The 26,940-nt window shown below is 36.3% G+C and overlaps 1 protein-coding gene across 1 annotated transcript; it reads left to right on the top strand.

Annotated features, from left to right (window-relative positions):
• Window positions 1–7,296: 7,296 nt before the first annotated feature.
• LOC147480085 (Cobalamin biosynthesis CobW-like protein) lies at window positions 7,297–11,917 on the top strand. The gene is made up of 10 exons (XM_086578311.1): window positions 7,297–7,647; window positions 7,743–7,960; window positions 8,738–8,852; window positions 9,210–9,299; window positions 9,405–9,590; window positions 9,684–9,803; window positions 10,518–10,628; window positions 11,157–11,238; window positions 11,345–11,405; window positions 11,512–11,917. The coding sequence occupies exons 1-10, from the start codon at window positions 7,501–7,503 to the stop codon at window positions 11,516–11,518; spliced, it is 1,137 nt and encodes a 378-aa protein (XP_086434437.1). The 5' UTR covers window positions 7,297–7,500; the 3' UTR covers window positions 11,519–11,917.
• The last annotated feature ends 15,023 nt before the right edge of the window (window positions 11,918–26,940 follow it).

Genomic DNA, 26,940 nt, shown 5'->3' with positions numbered 1-26,940 from the left:
CATGCAGTTTTTTCAGTGAATGGCATTCTATTAGGGCCATGGACACATAGGAGTCGAAAATAAACATGAATTCCTTAAAATAATCCTGCTGGAGATATGGCTGAGAACCGAGGACCCTCCATTTGACATCCTTAGTAGAGCCTAGCTGACGGGAAGGCATAGCAGACACTGAATTGTACCATCGGGGACACGACATGCCCGATAACATTAGCACAGGGGAAAAGCCCTAGGGTCGCAGGAAACCCTCCACGCAATCAATCAATAGACCGAGAGATGGAGGGACACGTGGATGGCCTAAAAGAGAGATGAGAGATTATAAATAGAATAGGAGAGGAGGAGAAGGGGATAGGTCACAACATTTGGCACCGTCTGTGGGGAAAGAGAGTGGAAAATAGCGAGATGACAACAAAAAGAAGAGTGGGTTGACCAAAAAAGACGACGGTCACCGAGATGGATGTGGAATTAGTCAGGAGTGAAGGGGAGGAGCAAGGTAGGGAAGAGACAGTAATGTCAGAAGCAGAGGAAACAAGGTTGTTGCATGAGAAGATAGCGAGGTTGAGAGAAGAAAATGAGGGGTTAAGGAGGGAGAAAGAGACAATAGAGGAGTCGGAAAGGGAGGTGTAGAGAGCAGAGAAAGAGGAGGAAGGGGGAATAGATGCGGAAGAATAGATGGTGGTTGGGATCACCAAGGAGCAAGTTAGAGAAATGATCGCCAACGATCTGAAGGCTAGTCTGAACATACCAAGGGCATGGGAGGTGTGGCGAGTCAGGTGGTGGCATGGTTGAACCGCAACCCATTGGCGGACTCGATTTGGAAGTCGGAGGTGCCGAAGAGGTTCAACCAGCCAAGGTTTGAGAGGTACGATGGGACTGGGGACCCCGCTGACCACATTCATCATTTCCAGCAGTAGATGTCGTTGTGGCAGGATCCGCGATATGACGGGCTGAGATGTATGATGTTCCCGGCAAGCTTAAAAGGGGGAGCATCTGATTGTATTACAGATTACCTTCTAAGAGTATTAATAACTTTCAGGAGTTGGAGCAGGCGTTCATTGATCATTTTATACACCAAAAGAAGCGTGTGGTGGACATCACGACCTTGTTTAACGTAAAGCGCGGGTCCATTTGAATCGGTAAGGGATTTCTTGTGTAGATTCAAAGCGGAGACCTTGAATGTGGAGAATCTGGACGAAAGGACGGCGGTGATAGCCTTCGAGAGAGGATTGCACCCGGGAACAAGGGTACATGAGTCGGTAGCCAAGAATGAGATTGCAACATTACAGGATCTGTACCTGAGGGTAGAGAAGTACATCAAGTATGAAGACACCATGCAGAAGGAGGTGAGAAGGCCAGGGAAGGTTGTGTTATCGTTGGAAAAAGGTGAGGGGCGTCGGCGATATGAGTCCTCGGACAAAGGGGGCAGTGGATAACGAGGGTATTCATCGCGGCCCGAGAGGAGCAGAGAAGAGGCTAGGAGGGAGAGTCGAGACAAAAAGCCCTATCGCGAGGTAGAGCAAGTGCCACTGAACAAGTCATTGAGTGAGATACTACCATTAATTCAGAATTTGCAGGGGTATGAGGGTCCACGAACCAAACCAGTGGAGGTACAAGGCAGACCCTATTGTGCCTATCATCAAATACACAACCATGAGACGGACGGCTGCTATGCGTTAATATGGTTAATTCAGAGGATGATAGGAAAGGGGTTGTTGAAGGAATTTATAACAGAAGAAGAGAAGGTAGAGCAAGCACCGACCCAGGGGAGGATATTGGGGACGATCAACATGATCTTCAGTGGAGAGATATTGAGTCATAATGCACACCGAGACAGAATACGGCGGGCGGCGAGCATACAACAGATACATGAATCAGCAGGACATTCGCGGGCGACTTCCTGGTCTGTGAATGGAAGGGGAAGTATAATGTTCACCGATGCGGACCTTTAAGCCATCGATTCACTACATGAGGACGTGCTGGTGATCACTGTGGCTATGGGAAATTACATGGTAAAGAGGGTGTTAGTGGACTGCGGCAGTTCCGTAGATTTACTGTTTAGAGGGACAATGGAAGAAATGAAGATAGAAAGGAAGCAGTTGAGACCCTCACCGACAAATTTGTATGGGTTCAACGGAAGCATGATCTGACCTTTGGGGAGCTCCTCCCCAACCACCACTCGACCTCACGGTGTTCCCGAGATTCAAGGTGGTGGATGCCGGGCTTCGTAATACAACGCCATCCTGGGAAGGAGGTGGATTCACGAGATGAAAGCAGTTCCCTCTACCTACTACCAAGTGATTCGATTCCCTACCCCAACCGGGGTATATGAGGTCCACGGGGATCAGGTGTCAGCTAAAAACAGTCACCAGAGTACAGTGAAGAGGTTGATCCGTGGATAAGAGGAAGAGACTTCGCGTTCCAGGAAGAGGCAGGCATAGCAATTACAAGCCAATCAGGGGAGGGGTCGGCAAAGTTAACAGAGGGACCGAAGACCTTGGATGAGATAGAGGTAGTGAATTTAGGGGAAGGCGACGAGGAGAAGTTCACATCGGTGGGGTCTAGTTTGCCTGAGGAATGGAAGGTTAAGTTAGTACAGTTTTTGTCTGCCAATAAAGATGTGTTTGCATGGACGATTGAGGAAGGCACCGGATTAGACCCAGAATTCGCATGTCATAGGTTACATATGAGGGAAGATGCGAAGCCAGTAAGACAGAAGATGCAAGAAATTCGACCGAAGTACGCCGAAGGAATTCGCGAGGAGGTCGCGAGGTTGAAAGGGGCAGGTATAATACGAGAGGTGTCGTTTACTAACTGGTTGTCAAATGTGGTAGCGGTGCCTAAGAAGAATGGCAAGGTATGCGTGTATGTCGTCGACTTCACTTCACGTGAATTCAGAATGTCCCAAGCGATAGCTACCCCATGCCGAGAGTAGGCGAGCCGGTGGATAGAACTGCAGGGGTTTAAAGTGTTTTCCTTCATGGGCGTGTCAATGGGATATAACCAAGGTGGCCATGTATGGGCGGATCGGGGAAGACAAAACTTTGTGGTGGAAGGCGGTACATATTGTTATACGAGAATGCCGTTTGGATTGAAGAACGCCGGGGCCACATTTCAGTGGCTAGGGGAGAAAATGTTTGAAAGCAAGATCCGAGGGGGATTGAGATTTATATAGATGACATGGTAGAGAAAAGCATGTCGGAGGAAGAGCATTTAGAGGGTTTGAAAGAGACGTTCAATATACTGTAGTCATACAATTTAAAGCTTAATCCAGAGAAGTGTACGTTCGGCATTACTACGGGGAAGTTTCTGGGATACATAGTTACTTACCGGGGAATAGAGGCCAATCCCGAGCAGATAAGAGCCCTAGTAGAGATGCTGACGCCTCAGGATGTCAAAGACGTGCAGAGACTTGCAGGAAGGGTTGCGGCTTTGAATAGGTTCATCTCAAAGTCATCGGATAAGTGTAGTCCGTTGTATCGGTTGCTGAGAAACACTCTGGATTTCGAATGGACCGAGGAATGTGAGGAAATGTTCCAGGAGTTGAAGAGTTATTTAGGTAAGGCTCCTCTGTTGTCGCGACCAGAACAGGGAGAAAAATTGTACTTGTATTTGGGGGTCACAGATTATGCCATTAGCTCAGTACTAGTCAGAATTGTGGGAAAGTTAGAAAAGCCGGTTTACTTCCAAAGTAAAACACTGCTGGAGGCCGAGACCCGGTATAGCAGAGTCGAAAAATATGCCTTGGCATTGGTGTTCTCTGTCCTGAAGTTGAAACCATACTTTGAAGCACACTCTGTAGTGGTGGTGACAAATCTGCCTTTAAAGCAAGCGTTGAAAGCAGAAAAGTCTGGGAAGATGCTGAAATGGGCAGTAATGTTGAGTTCTTACGAGATACAATATCGATCGTAATCGAAATGGAAGAAGCGCGCAGCGGCGTAATTCTTAGCGAGTTTCCAGCGGAGGATCCCACCTGGGGAGAAGAGATGATCATGGAGCCGGAAAGGATCATGGAACAGGACTGGATGGACCCCTGGGATCGAAGAAATGGGTGGAGAGTGTTCGCCGACGGGTGAGCCACAGACACTTGCAGTGGGATAGGAGCGGTGTTGGTCACGCCGGAGAACAACAGAATGGAATTTACATTGAAATAATCTCAAAGAATATTTAACAGGAAATCAGAAACCAGATATAATTGCATCGAACTAACCTCAAAATATAAATAATCAGAAACTAAATGCAGATGCATTGAACTAACCTTAAAGAGTTATTAACGGGAAATCAAAAACTGAATCCAAATGCAATGAACTAATATCAAAACTAATTAATTAAACATTGAAAAATAGATGAAACTGCATTGAACTAATCTAAATGAATAATTAACGGGAAATTATAAATTTGATGTAACTGCATTGAACTAACCTTAAAAAATAATTAACGGGAAATCGGAAACTTGATGCAAATGCATTGAACTAACTTCAAAGAACAATTAACATAAAATCGAAAATTGGATGCAACTGCATTGAACTAACCTCAAAGAATAATTAACGGAAAACTAAAAACTGGGTGCAACTGCATTAAACTAAAATCAGAGATTAATTAACGGGAAATCAGAAATTGGATGCAAATGCATTGAAATAGCCTAAAAAATAGTTAACTAGAAATCAGGAGTCGGATGTAACTGCATCGTGCTGACCTCAAAGCATAAATGTTTGCTTTTTTAGCCTTCTCACATGAGTAATTAGGAACCCAAAACGAAAGTGAGTTTATAAAAACAGACTTTACATGTATGCAAATTGTATAGAAATTGTAAACTATCGAACTAACCTAGAAAAACAATTAACGGGAAATCAGAAACTGGATGCAGATGTATTGAACTAACCTCAAAGAGTAATTAATAGGAGATTGGAACCTGGATGCAAATGCAATGAACTAATCTCAAATACTAATTAACGAAACATCGAAAATTGGATGCAACTTTACTGAATTAACCTTAATGAATAACTAACGGAAAATCATAAAGTGGATGCAATTGCACTGAACTAACCTCAAATAATAATTAATGGGAAATCAGAAACTTGATGCGACTGCATTGAACTAACCTCAAAGAATAATTAATGAGAATTTGGAAACTAGATTCAACGTACTACATTAAACTAACCTCAAAGAATAATTAATGGAAAATCAGAAACTTGATACAAATGAATTGAACTAATAACCCTAAAACATATTTGTATTATATGTAGGGGGAATAAATGTCTCGACAAATATAGTTTTACATTTTAAGTAGTGTTTATCATAATTCTTTTATTGTGATTGGGAATGTTTTGCTATTCAAGTAGCTTCAATATTATCTTCGCCATATTGGTCATTCTCACAAAACTTCAATCAAACTTCTATTGTTAAACCTAACAATAAAAAGAAGTCGGTAAGTTTTATCAAGGTTTGATGCTTCCTTTTTATAGAGCTATGCATAGTGGTGCAAGAAATTTAAATGAGTAATTAATATAATTTTCATATCTCATAGCTATGCATAGTTACTAATATTTTTTAGAATAATTTAATATAACGGCACCTGTTCGTAGAACACGTTCATGTGACAAATCTTTTCAAGTGGGAGTAGTGTATTCTTTGAGGATATGGAAACAATCAATCTGTTTTAGTGATTTGTACACATTAGTGCGTAAGCTGAGCGGTGATGATTTACTGCTAAATCACAATAAATCTAATAAAACTATTATACAAGCTAGATCGAGTTTAAGATAATTCCATTTGAAAATTACGGATTAATATCCTAAACCACAAAGTGAAGAGGCTATCTCAATTTGATCTCTTAGTTTCCAAATACTTATGCACCATAATCGCTGTCCATTAACGTATTTCGGTTTATTTTTAATAAAAATATATTGTGATTCGAAAATTTGCCGCTAAATCACCATAAATTTAAAAAAACTATTATACAAGCTATATCGAGTTTAAGATAATTCTATTTGAAAATTATAGATTAATATCCTAAACCACAAAGTGAAGATGCTATCTAAATTTGATCCCTTAGTTTCCAAGTACTTATGCATCATTATCGCTGCTCATTAATATATTTCGGTTTATTTTCAATAAAAATATATTGTGATTCAAAAATTTGCCGCTAAATCACCATAAATCTAAAAAAACTATTATACAAGCTAAATCGAGTTTAAGATTTGAAAATTATGTATTAATATCATAAACCACAAACTGAAGAGGTTATCTCAATTTGAAGTATTTATGCACCATAATCGCTGCTCATTAATTTATTTCAGTTTCTTTTCAATAAAAATATATTCTGATTCAAAAATTTGTGTAAAATATTTTGTGAAGACTTTTTCAACACACAAAATATTTAATAGATCCCGGGCGTATGCCCGGGTCCAAAATCTAGTATCTACTCATAGCAACCTACTTTTCCTCGTTGAATGCACTAATATTAGATTCAGTGTCCCTCTAAAAATCACTTGGAATTTCAGAACTAAAATACCACATGTCACTTATAATTTGATTCAAACTCCTTAAAATCTAAATAACGTGCGGCATGTACTAATTATCATTGTCACCAAGGGTCTTGAAAAAAACTTAGTTCAAAACGTCTCGGGAAAAAAAGCGGAAAAAAGCGTAAAAAACGTGGGGCATAAAAAACGGGTTTAAAAGCGGTAAAAGCGGGTTTAAAACGCGTAATATCACGTAAAAAACGGTAAAACCGATGATAAATAATATAATAGATAAAGAGTTTGATTTTCTATAAAAGTGGAAAAAAAAAAAATAGACACATAAAATAAAAATAATAATAATACAAATGAAAGAAAAAATTCAAATACATGAAAATATCAAATTATCATTACTCATCCAAATACTATAAGTTTTAGATTCAAGTTAGCCAAAACACTACTCAAAATAAAGATACTACTAATTACCAATCATAATGGCATAATTAAGTACTACAAATAAGTTAATAACTTTAAAATTTTCAATTAATTATTAATAGTCCAAAGCAAAATAGAACCCTCTCAATAAGTCAATCTAACGCCCACTCTTCAAAAAGGTAAACTCCAAAACCCTTTTTCTTTTCTACCGTTAAAAAAAAAAAAGTTTTAAACGGGAGATTTTCAAAATCTTTTTAAACGCTTTTTAAGTTTAAAATTTGAAAAGCGGCGTTTTTTGAAAAACTCCTTTTAAAAATGGAAATCTAATATCGTTTTAAACGGCAATGCTAATTATGTCTCGGACATGAGTGATCCCTTTCTAAAGTTTCCTCCGCACCCATATTCTAGGACATTTTAGGTACAGACTCCTAAAATGGCGCCATTATTAAGTAAGTATACAATTTCGTTTTTTCGAGACTGACTTCAATATTTCAGTCCGATATATTTTGGCATACTGGCGAAATATATCGGAAACGTACACCCTGGAGTCCTGGACTGTTTAAGAACGAGGTTTTTCGTTTTCCATTTCGCCAACCTCAAATTTTCAACAATGGAGCTACACGATGACGAAATCCCACCACTTGCAGTTGATATAATGGACCCCACAATTTCAAAAAAAGAGGTAGAAGAAGAAGAAGAAAAAGAAGCAGTAGGTGTAACTATCATAACTGGTTATCTTGGTTCTGGTAAATCAACTGTAAGTTTTCTTATATTTTCAGACACCCTTTTCTTTAATATCTTCAAAGTTTTGTTTTTTAATGCTAAGTTTTATTGAATGTTTGAATTTTTCAGCTTGTGAATTATATATTGAATGCCCAGCATGGGAAAAAGATAGCTGTGATATTGAATGAGTTTGGTGATGAAATTGGAGTAGAAAGAGCAATGATTAATGAAGGAGATGGCGGGGCACTTGTCGAAGAATGGGTGGAGTTAGCTAATGGATGCATTTGTTGTACTGTTAAACATAGTTTTGTTCAAGCACTTGAACAGTTGATTCAGAGGAAAGAGAGGTGATACTCTATGTTATTCATTTGTGTCAAGTTTTTAGTTCTGGCATTATGATTGTTTTGGGGTAAACATTTGCGGTTTGAAACATCGGTTCCACTTGGTATGAAAGCAAACTAAGCAAACATAAGTCACAGATGTGGTTAGCGGGCTTTGACTATGTCTTGATAGGTGGTTTCACAACCATAATGATTCACTATCAAAGATGATGCTAACCCAACTGGAATTCTAAACTGCAAAAGTTATGTACTAGCACGTGTCTTCATTTTAACTTCATCAGTCCTAATATTGCACAACAATAATTGAAAACTGGCACAGAAATTTGCTTTTTACAGCAGGGCCATCGAATGAACAATCAAAAGGTGCCCTAAAGTTTCTAAATGGAGATAGATTGTTTCGACTGAAATAGGTGAAAGTCTAAGTTGAAACGTATTGGAACATTCTACCTTCCATTTTCCAAATGAGTTCTTGGAACCACCCAACATATTGTAGTTTTCATCTTTACCTGTATTAATCCATGACACTAGCTACTAAGTTTTTTCTATTTTAATATTTTCTCTTAGCATTTTTATAATGATTGTATATCCATGATTAGATGAATATTAAGTTCCATTCTCTGCGTCACTTTCACATGTTACGTACCAAGGTTTCTTGTTTTTGACGGTTTTCATAGTCTCAAATTTTGGTTGTAGAACCACATCAACCTTTGTTTTCTATTAGCCGACTTCTTTTCTTCCTGAAGTTCTCATAACTACAATGTTGGTTTTTCCCCCCTATGACAGGCTTGATCATATATTGCTAGAGACGACCGGATTAGCCAATCCGGCGCCTCTTGCATCTGTTCTTTGGTTAGATGACCAACTTGAATCAGCAGTCAAACTTGATTCTATAATTACTGTAAGTTTCCTTCCCATACGGTTCTGCTATTTCTTAGTTATACTATATGGTATACAGTTATACATCCGTTCATGGTTCATAAATCATGGTATAATATTGTATTTAGCCTCAAAAAGTCATTATCATAATTTATTCACATCTGTATCCTCTTACACCTCTGATCGTAGCTCTAGAGTAGTCAGAAATATTGAAGCCCTTGTATAGTGGTTGTTTGTGAAGATAAATGAATACTTACATACCAGTTGTTAGAGCATGAATTTGCGCTTCATGCTTACGGCTGTTTTTTTATGCTTCTTTTATCACTTCAATGCTCTAGTTTGTCTCATGTTACTATTTGTGGATCTACTACGCAAACAGGTTGTGGACGCGAAGAATCTCAAGCATCAACTAACACAGCATCGTGACTCATCATCGTTTCCTGAAACAACTCTTCAAATAGCCTTTGCGGTAATCATCAACCACTGGTAGTTGATGTAATCTATCCTCTGTCTTCTTTTGGCCTATTTATTTAGATAATGAGTGGCGTTCTCATTAATAGTCTGCTTGTTGTAGGATTTGATTATCCTCAACAAGATTGATTTGATTTCTCCTGAGGATTCTGGTATTGGGATCATGGACGTATTAGAGGAACTGGAAAAGGATATTTATAACATTAATTCCCTTGCAAGTGTTATCCATTCAGTTAGGTGCCAAGTTGACTTATCTAAGATATTGGACTGCAGGGCCTATGAAGCTAAGGTTAGTCGAAGTTATCCTTTCAATTCATCATTTGAAGGCACCTTTCTATTGCATGCACCTCATTTGATATGCAGAATTCAAATCTGTGTTCAGCATCTTGCTCACCTAGAATCACTGCTGAGAGAAAACCAATCTGTACCAATCAGGAACCTGCATGACAGTAGTGTGAGAACCTTGTGCATTTCTGAACTGGAGGAGGTTGATCTTGAGAAGGTAAATGCTCTTCTTTACCGCCCACCCTCCTAGATTGCACTGGAAAGGAGCAAGGATGAAATTACTTTTACCTCACTGGAACTATTTTTAGGCTATATGAATAGATTTGATTGGGTTATTTTTATTTTAATTTTGGATTATATTCTGAAATTAAGATTTTTTATGGTATTAAGTGTATGACCCTGAGGACTTATTCTTTTTTGGAGTAGAATAGGATTTTGTATATTTTGCTTAAGAATTTGTGTCTAGATCTTTAATGCTAGCTAGTTCAGATTTTCCTTAACCTAAAATAAGCTAGATGGAAGGTATTGATAACAGTGATGTCTATGATTTTTAATCAATTTAATTTCTTAGGAAGCATAAGTGCACCTCCCGCTGGGTTTTTGAAACTTTTAAACTGTCCAGCTTGCCAGGAAAATATTTTAGAAAAAGGATCTTGTAGGGAGTCTCTACTCTCTGTGTGTCTATTTGCTGTATTTGTTTTTTAGAGTGGATTGGCTATTTGGCTTGAGGTAGAATCTTCTATTTAGACAAGTAGTGTCTTTCAAATGTTGAACTGGTTCTCATCTCACTACTAAGGAAAGAGGGCATGTAGGTACTTTATGCATTCATCACAAGTTCAAACACTGGCTGTCTCTTACAGTCTTGCTTTATATAGCTCTCAGTATTTATGTTTCTCTTTCTTAAACATGTTGTTAACATGCGAAATTTTAGGTACGGTTATGGCTTGAGGAAATTCTTTGGGAGAAGAAACACAATATGGATGTCTATCGCTGCAAAGGGGTTTTGAATGTACGGAACTCAGATCAAGTGCATACAATACAGGTACGGGCTGATCATAGACAACATTAACTATCTTTGTGTGTGAAATGCTTAACAGGCCAAGTTGTTCTTGTTATAGTCGAGCAATCAATTTGTTGTTATCTGGAAAACTCCCAAATAAGTATCGTGTTTTCACCATCTGACCTCTAGCTTGAGTTCAACTATTGACTGTGTTATCACTCTTCTAGGTCTTAAGAGTTTTGATTGCGTGGTCCAACTTTACATTTAAAGTACTTAATGGTGGATTTTGCTAAGACAGCAAATAGCAAACTTGATTTACTTGCAATGTACTAAACTGAAAACTTGAGAAGGGGAGAAACATATGAACACCTTTATTTTCAGGAGGGCACATGAGAAGAATGTTAGTAGTGAAAATTGACTATATCTGCAGACGAGTGTTATTGTAAGTAAATTAAAGTGGGAAAGTGATGTTCATACATGGCATTTGGGTGCCAGATATCTCTGGTGGCACCGGGGGCAATGCTGTGACTTAGGTTGTCTTTGATAACAACATATATTTGTTCTTCGCAGGCTGTAAGGGAGATATATGAGATTGTCCCTGTTCGCAGATGGAAGCTGGAAGAGAATCGGATGGATAAGATAGTATTTATAGGTATTGCTCGAGACATAAATAATCTTATATTTTGATTTTATGGTCAGTTCTTTGACTCTCGAAGATCTACAGTTCTCTTTTAATTATTTTTATTTATGGATGCCAGGTCAAAATTTGCAGGAGGACATTCTTAGGGATTCGTTCAAAGCTTGCATTTTACCAACAGGGTAATTTTTTTTAGTTATTAATTTTTTCTAATTTTTTTTTTGTTGAATGGTTTAACAATTTGTGCATTAATGATTGTGATTGATGGTTGAACATCTTTGTACGCAGGTGCTGATTTATGATGGATGAATATCCTTTCCAGAGCTAGGGCATCACCAATGGAGCCTTTATATGGGCCTCTATCTTCAAATTTGAGGGAGCACCCTTCCAATGCTGCCCCTATAAGGGTCTCCATAAATACCATCTTTGAAAAGTATCTTTATATTTGAAGACAATTTTAGAGTTTTTACTTACATGTTTTACTCTATTGTCCAAGCCCGGCCCGTCACCAACGTGTTTTCACATAGCCCAACCCGGGTTCGAATCCCATCACCTACAGTTTTTAATTTATTGTTTTTAATTTTTTCAATTTCCAAGGACAAAATAAGAATAAAATGTGTTCTCAGTGAGGTTCGAACACAGGACCTGCGATTCACATAATCAAGCTCAACATCAAATCAAATATTTTCAGGAACTATTCTTCATTTATGAAGTTCGGCACTGTAGAACCCCTCCAACATACGCCCTTCAAATCATTTCTCTCCCCTAATCAAACCTTTAAAAAGCTGATGTGGCCCTCTATAAGAGAAAATGGGATTAGAGATTAGAGAAGGGGTGGACTTTGGGCTTTAAAGCATAGCGGGCCCAACATGTTCATACATTAATGGATCTCTGAATTTCGATGTGTGTTTTTCAATCCAAATTTTGGGAAAAATGGATTAATAACCAGTGGATACATTGAAATATCCGTATTAGATTTCCTGAATATGTGATGTACATCAGAAGTTTTGGCTATCCAGGTAGAGCAAGTTTCCAACGCATTTTGACACAATGGAAATCATCATGTTCTCAGCAATCAATTTATCTTGTCTACCATTGTTCTCTTGGACTCACAACAATACAACAATCCAGTTATGTTTCTCGCACTTTACCTTCCCATTCCGTAAGAGGTGTGAAAGTGACTGCAAATCTGCAATAACACCCAAGTGCTAACGAAGTCTGGCACTCGCATTTGCCAACCCATTCTTTGCCTCTTCGGTGGCTTTTTAATTTGTAAATTCTAATACACATGGGTCTATAGTCTAAACTGTTGTTGGGACAATACTTACTGGCCCAGCCCAAAACTATTTTCTGCTGGGCTGGGCTGGGCCAGTTTTCGGGTCTTTTACGTCGGTCTTTTTAAATGTTACCGTTAAGATCATCTCTAGGTGGAAGTATCACCTCTACATTTGTTTTCACAATTTGGAATTTCGCGAAAAACTATGTTTAGGTGGAGACAAATGTAGAGGTATCACCTATCTAGCCGCATCCGTTGATGCAAATTTGTGGTTTCAGATAGGGATGCGGCACCACTGTCGCACGCCATTACTAATGTCGTGTGAGTTTTTTTATTATTATTATTATTTTTTCAATGTGGCTCAACAGTGGGATGTCACGTGGGGTTTTGTTTTGTTTTTTGTTTTTTGTTTTTTCACTTTTTTCAACTTGGGGACAATGGTAATGTCGCGCAAGGTAGACCATATTCCAAATTTGCGACTGTTATTTGCCTCCACCTAGAGTTGGTCAACTTTTACAGAAACTTACCTCGAATTTTGGCCTCAAACATACAGGTGATACCACCACCACCTAGAGATGTTCTAAGAACAATTCTAATTTCGAATTTTTTCAGCCATTCACTTTCTTCAATCAATCGAATCTCTTTCCAGACCGCATTTCAATTCGACAATTCCAGTTTTCGTTTTATTGTTTTTCCATATTAATTCATTCTTTTGATTTTCTTTCCGTATTATTTTTTTTATTACCATTTTTTATTTTTTTTTTTCTTTTTTTTTAGTTGGTTGCTTTAAGATATGTTTTGATAAGGGGGAGAGCTAGGAGGGTATATGCAGTAAGAAATCTGGAAGTATTTTTTTTTGGAGACAAAGGGTGTTGTTAATTTTGACTTTACTTCTATTTAGATCATTATTCTTGCTTGGGTGAGCCCAAGTTTAATTTTTTGAGCTAATTTGTTTAAAGTTTATTTTATTTAACTTGATGTAGCAATTTAAGACTATTTTTGGTACTACTGTGATTTCAGCATTTTGTTGTAGTTAGATGTAGTTATTAATTGGAGGGAATGAGCTTGGGGTTGTTTTATATGTTATTTTATTGTTGATGTTGGATATTTTGGAAGCTCATTCTAGATTTCTTTATGCATTTACCTTCCTAACTCTCTCCCTTATCAAAACATCTCTTAAAGCAACCAACTTAAAAAAAAAAAAAATAAAAAAAAAAAAAAAAAAAAAAAAAAAAAAAAAAAAAAAAAAAAAAAAAAAATAAAAAAATAAATAAATAATAATAATAAATAAATAAATAAATAAATAAATAAATAAATAAAATAAAATAAAATAAAATAAAATAAAATCAAGAAAATTTAAGAAAAGAGGATTTTAATTTTTTTCATTAAAATGTGTCTTACAAAACGCAGACGCGAAGAAAAAGACGAGAAAGAAGGTCATAGGAAAAAGATCTATTCCGTCAAACAAGCTAAGGTAAAAATAAAAATAAATCCTCTTTTCTTAAATTTTCTTAATTATTTTTTTTTTTCATTTTTTTTAGTTGGCTACTTTAAGAGATGCTTTGATAAGGGAGAGAGCTAGGAGGCCGGGTAGATGTGGAAAGAAATCTGGAGGTAATTTTTTTTTGAGACAAAGGGTGTTGTTAATTTTGACTTTACTTCTATTTAGATCATTATTCTTGCTTGGGTGAACCCAAGTTTACTTTTTGGGCTAATTTGTTTAAAATTTATTTTATTTAACTTGATGTAGCAATTTAAGACTATTTTTGGTACCGGGCATATGTGATTTCAACATTTTGTTGTATTTAGATGTATTTATTAATTTGAGGGAATGAGCTTGGGGTTGTTTTATTTATATGTTATTTTATTGTTGATGTTGGATATTTTGGTTGTGAATGAGTGTGATTTGTTGAATTTGTTGGATAGTTTAGTAGAAAAATGGTATAAGAAGAGATAATTCTTTGTTATAGAATGTTTAATTTTTACACATTGGTATAGGAAGCAAAACGACACCTTTTATCGCCTCCAACATCCGAAACCTACTTTGTCTCTACACATGGAATTATGGGAAGCTAGTAGAGTTTGCATCGGTCCTTTCTCTAAAACTCTCCCATCAACAAGTTTGACGTCTTCTGGGTACTATCATCCAGCGGAAACGTGGATGCGATGTCTACTTTTGTCAAGAAAATGTGTAGATCACTTATAGAGCTTGGCCTGTTCTTGAATGAGAATGGTGTGTCTCATGGGAGCCTTGCCTGCCCAGCTAACATTGTTTCCAGAGATGATGTCATGAAGGTGAAGAACATTCACCATTATTATAGGGCAGGTCTTAGAAGAGATTTAGTAGGAATCAGTATCTTGATTAAAATAATAGTTAAAAGAGCTGGATTACACACAAGCGAGGTGCCATTTGAGGTTTCCAATTTAGTAAAAATGTTGTAGAACTTTGATGAAGAAATATACCGATCTTTGATTAATTTATTGTTGTTATGGTATTAATGGTATAAAATAGATTGGTGATAGAAAAATAAGAGTAGATGTATAATAAATTGACCTTGAGTCCAGTTTCTTTAATACACCAAGCTATACTAACTATTTATTTTTTGTTATTAGTAAGATAGAGATCTTGTCAAAGCGTGGCTCCACAGCTCCACAGCTGGGGCACGCCTCTTTAAAGGTGTTTAGATATATATTTTACATCCAGTTCTATAAAATCATATTTGTTATTCTTAGCATCTCCATTCAAATATCACATGTTTATATTCATTTACCATCTATAATACAAAACAACTCAATTTTTAAACAAAGTTATAAGGGCTTAAGTAGTGGTACTGATTTTCTCGAGATCTGTGTAGTTAGACTTTCTTAAAATTAAAACCCTACATTTTAGAAGACAATCTAGGAAACAATCTTTATTGATTTAGAAACCCGAAGGATAGTTCTTCCATAACTTTATTTTAAGAGTCCTTATTTTTTCACTAATCTTTATTGATTTAAAAACCCAAAGGATAGTTTTGCCATAACTTTATTTTAAGTTCTTATTAAAGGCTTAAAACTTCTTACATTCTTTGGTTCATCTTCTCTAGTGGTAAGCTTCTTTCAAGATGAAAATCATATCTAATGATTGAATTTGCAAGGTGAGCATTCCATAACTTTATTTTAAGTTCTTATTAAAGGCTTAAAACTTCTTACGCTCTTTGGTTCATCTTCTCCAGTAGTAAAGCTTCTTTCAAGATGAAAATCAGATCTAATGATCGAGTTTGCAAGGTGAGCGTTAATTGTCCTGAAAATTAGTTTTACGCATGTCTTAAAATGCATGACGTCCCTGAATTTTCTCCCCAACCAATTCGAATGGGAGATTATTAATTTTTATTCTAGGTCCGGTCAATTTTGTAAATATGTTCTTTTTATACAATCTTATAGTTGTAGTTTATCCACTACCCCAGTATTGATCTTTAAACGAGCAATGGTCAATTGGGAGTTTGTGTTTATAACTTTATATAACTATGATATCCAATAACAATAATTTGATGCATGTTTAATTTGGAGTTCCATACAATAACAATCTAATAATATTTGAAATTATATGTTTTTGCTTTTGTGTCTACAATCGGTTTCATTCCTCAATCTATAGCATTAAACTTAAGATGATTCCTTACTTTAATTACCTCAAAACATAATCCATAGTGATTCCGTATGCATACCTTCTTTAAAAAATTAACTTGCTACCTTTGGATACTTTTTAGAAATAGAAGCACCGTTATAGTCTAGCCCGATAAAAACCGTACCATATATATTTGGCATCACAAAGATCAATACCGCCAACAAACCTCCCATTTAGGAATCTCAATATCCACCACTACATTCTTTTTAGGATGGTAATTGAACCGTCAGCAATGACTCCTAATTGTGAAAGTGAAATTCAGTTGGTTGTCTTGCTTCTTCTCTTTGTTTTTCTCTGTCCAAAAGATTAATAGTATGCTTTTTAGTAGATTTTAGGCTCTAATCAACCAAATAAAAATGAGTTGTATTTTGTTTGTTCTTCTATAGTGGCAATAATCCAACTATAAAAAAAACACTTTAACTTAATCGTTCCAATCCTTCTAAACTTGTTTTGTTTTGTTTGTTTGTTTTTTTTCTTTCTTTCTTTTAGAGCATTCATTTGCTCATAATTTACTAAAATAAAGTTGTAATAGGCGCCTTCCCTATGGAATGATAGTGTACAATGTCTTGGTTTGAAACTCCCCCGACCATTCTATCCAAGGAAATTTAGTAATTCTTCTTGAACTATTTTTACTACGGGTGAAAGCTTTAGAATGAACCATTTCCAATATAATTGCTTTGATACAGAGTTGCCCTAGGTGCAATATTATTCAGTATTATTGGAATGGGCGATGAATTCTCTTGCACTGTATTTGAACTCACCTTAAAGAACTTCATTTGGTAAAACCGTGAAAGTATCAATTGTATAAGGAGATCTTGATCGAGGATTATTGTATAGTGTAAAAATGTTGTATGGACTTTTGTAAAAGCAGAGTGCCGTAGGCATGGGTAGGCACGGGTCATGACTAGTACAATAACATACTTGATATATTTAAAAGGAGGGGTTCTAGGGACATATTTTATTTTAACACGTAAACAAACTCAAAATCGTTAGGACATTTATAAGTTTTGAATTAGGCTAATTTTTTGTAAATATGATCTTATAACTATTCTAAATAATATAAAAAAATAAAAAAATTCCAAACTTGCAAAATGTAGTTAATAATTTACAAAATTTTCATCATTTTTGATACTATATTTGGCAAGTTTAGAAATTTTTGATTTTTTTGATTATTTGTGATAATGTTTAGGATAGTTATGAAATCACATCTACAAAACAATTAGCCTAATCCAAAACTTATAAATGCCCTAACAATTTTGAGTTTGTTTATGTGTTAAGATAATATATGTCCTATATAACCCCTCCCATATTTAAAATTTTAGCATAAAATTCACCAATTTCCCCATAACATTTACAATAGACAAACCAACTTCCGAAAGTATGTAACATAACCACTCCAAACCTCAATCAACATCATAATTCTCCAAATTGGCAATTCAACAACAATAACAAGTCTTGTTAATTAATGGAAATATCCAAACATGACTGATTATAAAAAAAGATCAAATCCAACCAAAACCAGTGACGAAAAGCAATCTAGCTCTGGTGTTTCAAATTGCAACAATCCGAAGCTTCCATTATCATTTTCTTCATCAGTTAAATTCTTCTAAAATAAACATTTCAACAAACATTAAAACAACATAATTCAACAGCTCGTATAACAACTTCCACTTTAAAACGAGTTATCAATCAATAAACTTCTCAACTTCTCCTCGTTCAATTCATCATCAGTAACCTTCACTCTAAAAAAGCAAAAATAAATAGGTTGTTATTTCGAGAGAAACTTTGTTTACACTTGACATAAAACAAATTATGAAATACCACAGATTGGTAACCAAGTTGTGTTAAATAGACATGCAATTTCCAGTGCAAATTAAATTGCAAAACAATCTTCAAGTGTATCTCCACTAGCATAACGATAACATGATCGGGCTTGAACATCATCACACAAAAAAGTTCCCCCTTGGGCATTGTTGACCCTTGAAGCTCGGAAGGTCAAGCAACAAAGAACTTCCTGATCAAACTTTTTATCCTCCCAAACAACAGACACAGATTTGTTTTCAGTGTGAACCATGACACTCATAAGTTGGTAACACACTCATGGAAGCAATATCCAAACGACCAAACCTTCCACCGGTAACCAGTTCTGATTAGTAAAATCATAAGCAAAAACATCACCACACATAAAAGTAAACATAAGATCATCTAAAACTTCACCTCTAGATAACCAAAATTCATTTCTGTTGTCAAGAGGCGTGGATACTCGATCCCAGGACACAGTTGTGACATCAAAAGAAAATAATCCATCATGCTTAGATAAGAAAATCTTATCCCTAACAACAACAGTGCCAATGACTTCATCAGGCATATGTCCTTCAGTGACCATATTCGGAGGCTCGGGGAGAGAGAAGAACATATCTGATTCTGGATCGTAAGCCTCGACATAGGGTTTCGACAGATGATAACTGGAACCAAACACATAGATTTTGGCGTGTGTAGCAACTAGCTTAGGATTACATCTCTTGGTAAGTAACTGACTCTTCTCCTTTTTCCATACCAATAAAGAGTCACTAGTATTAGTATCTAAGGACAACACAACTTTAGAACCAGCATGGTCTTCATAGTTACCACCAATCATATAAATCTTGGTTCCCAGACTTACAGTACTGAAAAATGTACCAATTTCAGGTTCAGGAATCGTGCATACCGGAGTAAGCATGCTATATTCGCCTATTTTGTTTGTGCTCTTTTTAGGGTCGATTTTGTACAAATAAGTAGTCGATTTCTGGTAGAAGTGTGTAACACAAATAAATATATTCTTCTTGATAAACTGTTGATCGTAGGTAGAGCAGCGATTCAGATACGAGCAGTGATTCAAAGAAGACGATTGTAAACCCGACAATTGACGCACACTCTTGTCATCATCAATCTTTTGCTTCTTCTTAGCCTGTTGATCGGAAGTAGAGCAGCGATTCAGAGACGAGCAGTGACTCAGAGATGATTGTAAACTCGACAATTGACGCACACTCTTGTCATCATCAATCTTTCTCTTCTTCTCGGGCTCTGCTATGGAATTCAATACAGATCAATTAAATCTCAATATTTATAGATTTCGGTGTCACCGTCAATTGTGGAAATTCTCGATTTTACCCTCTTTAGTTTTGGAAACTATTCTAATTGTGGAAGTTGTCTCTCCGTTTTCCCTTAATCCTTTTAGACTAGTCAAGGGTGTCACACCCCGACAATATGTAAAACAATGATATTCAATCATCTAGAAACCCTATAGAAACCCGGGGTGAAACAAAATCCAATACCTTATTATCAAACACGATAAAAAAAAAACTGAAATCAAAAGAAAATCAAAAGAACAACTCTTAATGTACGAATTCAAGAATTTCTAAACAACTCTATTACATATGTTTCAAATCAAGACTTTATACTTCATAAAACTTATACCAGTAAGACTCCAAGAGCGAATCCAAATCAAGCGTCTTCATTCACTGCATTCTACTATCTATGTTTCCAAGAACACATCCACGTTACAAAAGAAAGCAAACATGGGTCAACAAATTGAATTTGCTAGTATGAGTAGACTAACAACATAAAAACAATTCCATATTTTAATTATCCAAACAAACACTTTATATGTACCCATAACTTAACCATTCTTAGCTTGGAAGACAGGTAGTTCCGTCATTTCAACCGGCATAGTTTCTTTCCAAGCAAGACATCCATTCTATTAACTCATTATAATAACTCATTTTAATAACTTGGTAATTTAATTAAATCTTACCGATATCCACTTCTGTATAAGGGTATAAGGGTAGGACATCGTCTTTGCATAAAAAGTTAATAAGTCCTACCCTCCTGCAAATCAAAGTTAGATTTTCCAAATGTAATCATTTATAATATACATCTATTTCACTCTCACTGCAACCATCATGGGTATATATAATCTGACATAATATATTGCCAATATTAACATTCATGTCATACCACCATATCTATTATATCATAATATATCACCAATATTAACTAACATTCATATCACACCACCATATCCATCATATCACAATATATCACCAATATTAATTAATATTTATATCACACCACCATATCCATCATATCACGATAGCCATATTCACATTCCTTCGTAAGAAATTATATGCGTCATATCATAATATATCACCAATCATGTCCAACAACTCGCTCATACTTAAAGCCAATATTTTTCTTAAAAACCATTCGTCTACTTATGAGAATGAGGAAATATATTACAACTAGGGAGTACATTCATCCCTCGCGAGTATTAACTCACACAAACTACGTATACATTTCTCATAAGAAATCATGTACATCATAATACATAAATATTCATATGCAATAACTCAGTCACACGTAAAATCAATATTTTACTTTGCTTATTACTTATATCATTAACCCAATCTTTAGTTCCTACTCCATGATTTGCACTTCACACATTTGCCAAATCACACATATCCATGTGCCTCACTCACACCGAGTACCACTACAAGACATATATTCCAAGCGGGGATATATTGCCTCCAAAAAACATATTTTCATCTTGTAAACTTGTAACTTGTGAGTTACAACCATCTCTAGGCTTTCCATACACATACATAAAGCCTCTTTTGGGCATAACAAAATATCAGGTCATTCATGGCACATTCAATGAATACATTGGGTCATTCTCGCCACATTCAAGGAATACCCATCATAATACTAACAGGTCATTCATGGCACATTCAATGAATACCTGGGTCATTCCCACCACATTCAAGGAATACCCATCATAATACTAACATGTCATTCATGACACATTCAATGAATACCTTAGGTTATTCTTGCCACATTCAAGGAATTCATACCTACATTCCCGTACACTCAAGGAATTCAGCCCACCCGCAAGGCGAATGACTTAGTTCCTCTCTAAGGCGGCTTTTCACATGACATCATTAGTCATAAACATTTCTTTTCATTTCTTTTCATCAAAGAGGCGTGGAGAGATCTAAAGATGTGGGCGACACATTAAATTTTCACCGGACACTTTTACACCGGATTTTAACACTCAAGATTTCTCATTTATTGTAATATTTTCATTACAAAACAAACACCGTCTCAAATAATAAAATAATTACTAAAGATTCTCAACACAATAACTAATCAACTCACCTCATTATCAATTATATAACTCATAGATATCAAAAGGTTCAATCAGGAATAATGCCTTAGTTAAATGTCTCATGAATACATTTTAAACCATGACAATCACGTTGTCACACCCCAAATTTCTAGAAAATATTTAAAACAATTATATTTAATTATCTGGAAACCCAGGGTGAAACAAAACCCAAAACCATGTTATCAAACACGATATATACAAAACTGAAATCAAAAGAAAACTAGAAGGAACAATCCTTAAATCATATTATTAAACTACAAAGAACTAACCAACTCTATTTCATCTGTCTTAAAACAAATCCATACCCTTCAGAAAATCTTAAACCAGAATACTCCAAGAGCAACTCCAAATCACGTGTCCTTATCCACTGTATTCCACCATCTATGTTCCCAAGAACACACCTACGTTGTAAAACAAAGCAAACATGAGTCAGCAAATTAAAATTTTCTGGTATGAGTATACTAACACCAAAATATATATAATAATCTTTCAAATTAATAAATATAACATTACCAACTATTTCAACTTGGAAGACAATATAGTTCCGTTTTCCAAAACGGCGTGTAGTTTCTTCCCAAGTAAGATTTCACCCCCAATATACAAATTCAAGAATCTCATATAATATTACTCATCATTCCCACTTTCCAAAATAACTCACAACATAAATACCACTTACATTCCATTTATTAAGGGTGCTGTATTGGGTGCCACTAAAATTAGATTGGGAAGCCTCTAGCCCAAGCCTAAACAATAAAGCCCAGTACACCCCCCACCAAATCGCAAAACCGGGAAAACCTATTCTAACCGGTCATCTCTCTCGCGCAAAACCCTTTGAACCCCAACAAAAAAAAACCCAAAATCAATTTTACGAATTGAAGCAATCCAATCCAACATTCGAGCCAATCAAATTTCGCCATTGAAGCTTTTGCAATTTCGCCATTGAAGCTTTTGCAAGTTGGGAGACAATCCAATTCAGTTTAGTGTTGGGAGACAAGCTGGGAGCTAAAATTCAGGTTGGTTCTTCTTAATTTTATGTACCTTATAAATTAATTTCTGGTCAGATTGGTGAACTGTGCTTCTTATATTTACAGAGCGAACCTAATAGAAAATTTTGGTTCTTACAATAAAAAATTTGAATGCTACAACATTTTATTTATAGTCATTGCATATTACACTGAATATAGAGATTTTGTTTGGCTGAGTTTGGACACACTTCGGTTCGGCCTTCCAGGCATAATATGAACATAAAGTTGCAGTGCTATTTCCTAATAACATTTTATGCACACACATCTTAATATGGGTTCATGATGCCCAGAATGTGACTTTCCTTTTGGTTTCCTTCAAGGAGCGTCTGAGTATGGCCAAATGTAGGCATACAAGAGCTAGGGTTGTGTTCATGTAACAATGATTTGTGTGTGCATCAGAAAGAGAGAGGTTGGTTTGTGTTGCAAAAGGTGTGTGTGTGTGTTAAGGGTTCAATGGCTAGAAAGCTGTATCGCATTTTTTAAATTTAAAAAACAAATGATTTTCCAACTTCCGCAAAAGTGATGGGGAAAAAGTTGTTTTGAGGTCCAAATTGATAACCGACTTGAAAACACACATACGGATTCCTTGTACTAGAGTAACTTGGCTGTGCTCCTTGTTTCTTTTCACATTTTTTTTTGTATTTTGGGTTTTATTGTTTTTGGTTTAGGACTATAGAGTCTGAGACCGATTGAAAATTTCAACTCGATATGTGCGAGAAGTTTATGAAATCTTTCTGGTAATAGATCATGCTATTGAAATATGAGAGTCCTAAAGTTAATCATCCAAAGATAATCGAGAATGTATGAGTAAGTGGGGGTAAGCATAATGCATTGTCTGCCTTTGGAGTGGGCCTATTGTTGATCTTGTCCTGTTTTTGTTTGTTGTTTCCTCTCAAAATTATTGAGAGCAGGGTCGGAGGCTTGGAGCTAAGATGCCCATTCATGTGTAGTCTGCTACTAGTATGGTGCAATGTGGGATTTCTGCCCCCTGATTTTGACTATATAGTTTGTGTGCCATGTGATGATGACCTTAAAATCTTATCTAATTCATGCAAATTCAACTATCCAAGTGATTCAATAGTGCACACTTATTCTCTAACTTCTGCTAGATATTCACTCTATCAGCCTAGAGCCACCACAAATTTTGGACTGGTCCCCTTTCAGAAGCCACTTCATACTTGTCCTAGAGGCTAACATCACTCACCAGCTCTTAAGGGCAAACTTATTATCATGGAGTCATCACCGGTTCTAGAGAAACTAGGCTTGAAAGTTATTGTCACTCAAACATAATTAATATTACTGCCTAATGGTTTTGGAGAAATATTTTGCCCATAGGTATGAGCCCTATAGACCCCCCCCTATAGTTCTCAAAGGCACGACACCTGTACAAAAACTTTAGCAAAACATTACAATACCAAAAGAGTTTCCCTCCTCTTTTTACCCACGTTCCCTCCATGAACTACTCTAGGTGTACACAAGGCAAAAAAATGTTTTACGTGTTAGAAGAAAAAAAGAAAAAAAAGGGGTAATGATTCTTCCTTTCCTATACACCGAGCCATGTAAATATGGAAGCACGGGAACTATGTAAAATTTGGTGAAGGAATTAGTTCTCCTAAAGTTGTATGGAGAGCTGCTTCTAGTGCTTGGTCTAGCTGTCTGGAGGCTTTCAACCAAGATGATAGCTTAGAATTTGGTAATGTTGTACTTCCCTAAGTTGCCATGGAAATTCCTAATGCATGGAATGTCTTTTCTTTTGATGTTGCATTTGACATACTTAGCAATAGAATAGCAGCAGGTGCCCAATGTAGTTCATAGAATAGAACTAGATTGTTTTAGCATGAAAGACTATAGCTACGTTCCAAAACTCTATATTCTGTTTCTTTGTTGACGTACACTTAAAAGAATCTTATGATGTATATTATCCTAGGAAATGGTCATGGCAATTTTGTCTACACTTATTCATTTGAACTTTACAATGCTTCTTGTTTGTACTACTTGAGCTTGACATATGTGGATGAGATACGAATCATGATGACTTTTCTAGCTTGAGATGTATACTCTTACGAGTATTTAGGAAACCTTGCTTTCATATTCAGTCAAAGAGTTCTATCCAGTTCTAGTTGCTAATCTCTAAGTTCAAATGGAGTTACTTCTTGTCCAGAAAAGGCCTTTTCTACTTACAACATGTTTGCTGGTTGCCATTTTCACGATTGCAGGCAATGCACCGTTAGTGCAACTCTTTTGAGTTATCATGTTGAGTTTGGGCTGGGTATGTCAGGCTTGCGGTTGGCTTTGAGTTTTTGGGCAGGACTTTAGTTCTGCTGATTGATTAGTTGGCTTTTCCCACGACTCATTTGCGTGAGCCCTTTAAGGTTTAAGGATGCGAAGTGTGCCAGGGCACGTTTTTGGTTCAACTTGATACTGATAGGTGCCAGGTCCCTTTAAGGTTTAATGTTTTGGCATTAGACGATAATACATGTTTGAAAGATTTATTAGATACATTGCGTTCCGTATATACGAGTTGGGCTTTAGTGTAGGGAGTTGTGATAGAGGGGCTAATGAGGGTGTTAGAAATGATGGGATTTTTGAGAAATTGAATAAATGGAGTGTTTTGGTTAGGAAAATTGGTTATGGTGGGAGTTTTTGGAACTTTCTTGAACATGAACAAGTTGTTGTGAATAATAAGTCGTTTACTGCCGTGTTTGTGTTGAGGAGAATGTGGGATTTAGTTGCTAATGATAGATGGGTTATTTATTCTGCTTTTGTTGCATTAGTTCTTGCTGCTGTAAGGTTTTTTTTTTTTTTTTTTTTTTTTTTTTTTATTTTTATGTGAGTTATGATATACTTTTGTTTTTGATTCGTTCATTTGTTAATAAGTTATGTGTGTTTTGTCCAGCTTTTGGAGATTAGTGTTTCTATACATTATGTTACTCACCTTTCATACTGCTTATGTTCTTGAGTCTTGACTAATGAGTAATGACCTTGATCACATGCAGCTTTTACGAGTACTTGCTTAAGGTCTAGATACAGGGGAACAAAACTGAAGCGGTAAAGCATTATAGGTGAGAAGCTCTTTCTTTGGTTATCAAACTTATTGAATGTATGTTATCAAGGTGGTTTCCCCTATGCTTGGCGAGGGACAGAGTCAAGTTCATTTTGTTGTAGAGAGAGTCAAGTTATTTTGTTGTAATACTTGATGTACATAAATGACAGTTCATACAGAAACAGTCTTGTATATATATATATTTTCACTGTCGTGTAAAAGTTAGGTTATATGTAAATATAGTTGTTGGAAGGATGTCATTATTGATTTCCAGGTTATGACAGGTTTAAGTATACAAAATGTTGACCAAACAAAGGAAACTCTGCCTAAAATTCGATAGAATTTGGATAGCGTAACACCTCATTCTATTTCTTTATATATACTTGGAGTTATCATAGCAAGCTTATAAGTATATTAGTTTTACGACTGGGATGATCTCTCTTTTCTAGTGTTTTTCTTTGTACATTGTTTATTTAAATATGGTTTACTAATACTTGTTTTATTTTTCTTTGTAGCGATGGGTCCTCGATTAAAGAATGTGAAGAATGTAGCGAAAACTACATTCAAGGGTGTGAAAAAATTGTTTGGTGGCGGTTCCTCTAGTGGTGATGCGGTTGGAAGAAAGAGACAATGGGCAGAGGGCTTAACGACATCAGCGCGTAGAGGGGACCATTTGGAAAAAGAGGTTCTTGAGGTTCCTGAGGTTGATTCATCTAGTGAAGATAGTGTAGATAGTGATACTAATGTAGGTTTAGATGTAAATATGGACAAAGGAAAGAGTATAATAGAAGAGGAGAGTGAGGAAGATGATGAGGAGGGTGATGAGGAGGGTGAGGAAGGGGATGAGGAGGAGGATGATGTGGAAGAATATGTGGTAGAAGACGTACCACTAGTGTAAGAAGCACCTCCGGTATTGGATTTCGTAAGAAAATCCAATGATGATTTGGAGTTTCAAAGAGGTGTGTATGGGGGAGGCCTGTATGAGTCAGAGTTGTTGTATGACTATGCAGAGCATGTCGCTCGCGATGTTTGGGAGAGAAGGGTAATATTTTGTTTTTCTTGGGTACTTTGATTTTCTTTTACAAAATCTTTTGTTTATGTTCATATATATCTAATGCGTGCTCGGTTGTTTCAGGAGGATCGCGGAGAGTTGAAGTATGTTTCGCACTTAGCGAAGTTATCCCAATGGGATTTAAAGAATGAATGTGAAAGGTCTCCGAGATTTGCCCAATAGTTGAGAAGGACTGGGTTGTTTGATCTAGTGGAAGGTTATCACGAGCATATGGATCCACCATTGATCTCTGCGTTTGTGGAGAGATGGCATCCGGAGACCAACACCTTCCATATGCCAGTTGGGGAGATGATTGTGACTTTGGACGATGTTGTCCAAATCTATGGAGTCACAGTTAGAGGAAGAGTGATGCAATGGGACAGTGAGCTGAACTTACAACAATCGATAAATCTCTTACATATTGCTCTGGGGCTCCCTATTGATTTGATTAAGGC

The sequence above is a fragment of the Coptis chinensis genome, chromosome 8 (genome assembly GCF_015680905.1).
Source record: "Coptis chinensis isolate HL-2020 chromosome 8, ASM1568090v1, whole genome shotgun sequence".
In the NCBI taxonomy this organism is placed as follows: Eukaryota; Viridiplantae; Streptophyta; class Magnoliopsida; order Ranunculales; family Ranunculaceae; genus Coptis; species Coptis chinensis.
Note: the sequence above shows the minus strand (reverse complement) of the source record. Positions and strands in the feature narration are given on the sequence as shown.

Excerpts from the sequence above, each read along its gene's own strand:
- LOC147480085 (XM_086578311.1), top strand. The coding sequence starts at position 7,501 with ATGGAGCTACACGATGACGAAATCCCACCACTTGCAGTTGATATAATG. Across the intron at positions 10,629-11,156 it reads ATCAAGTGCATACAATACAG|GCTGTAAGGGAGATATATGA; the intron begins GTACGGGCTGAT and ends TGTTCTTCGCAG. Across the intron at positions 11,239-11,344 it reads GGATAAGATAGTATTTATAG|GTCAAAATTTGCAGGAGGAC; the intron begins GTATTGCTCGAG and ends TATGGATGCCAG.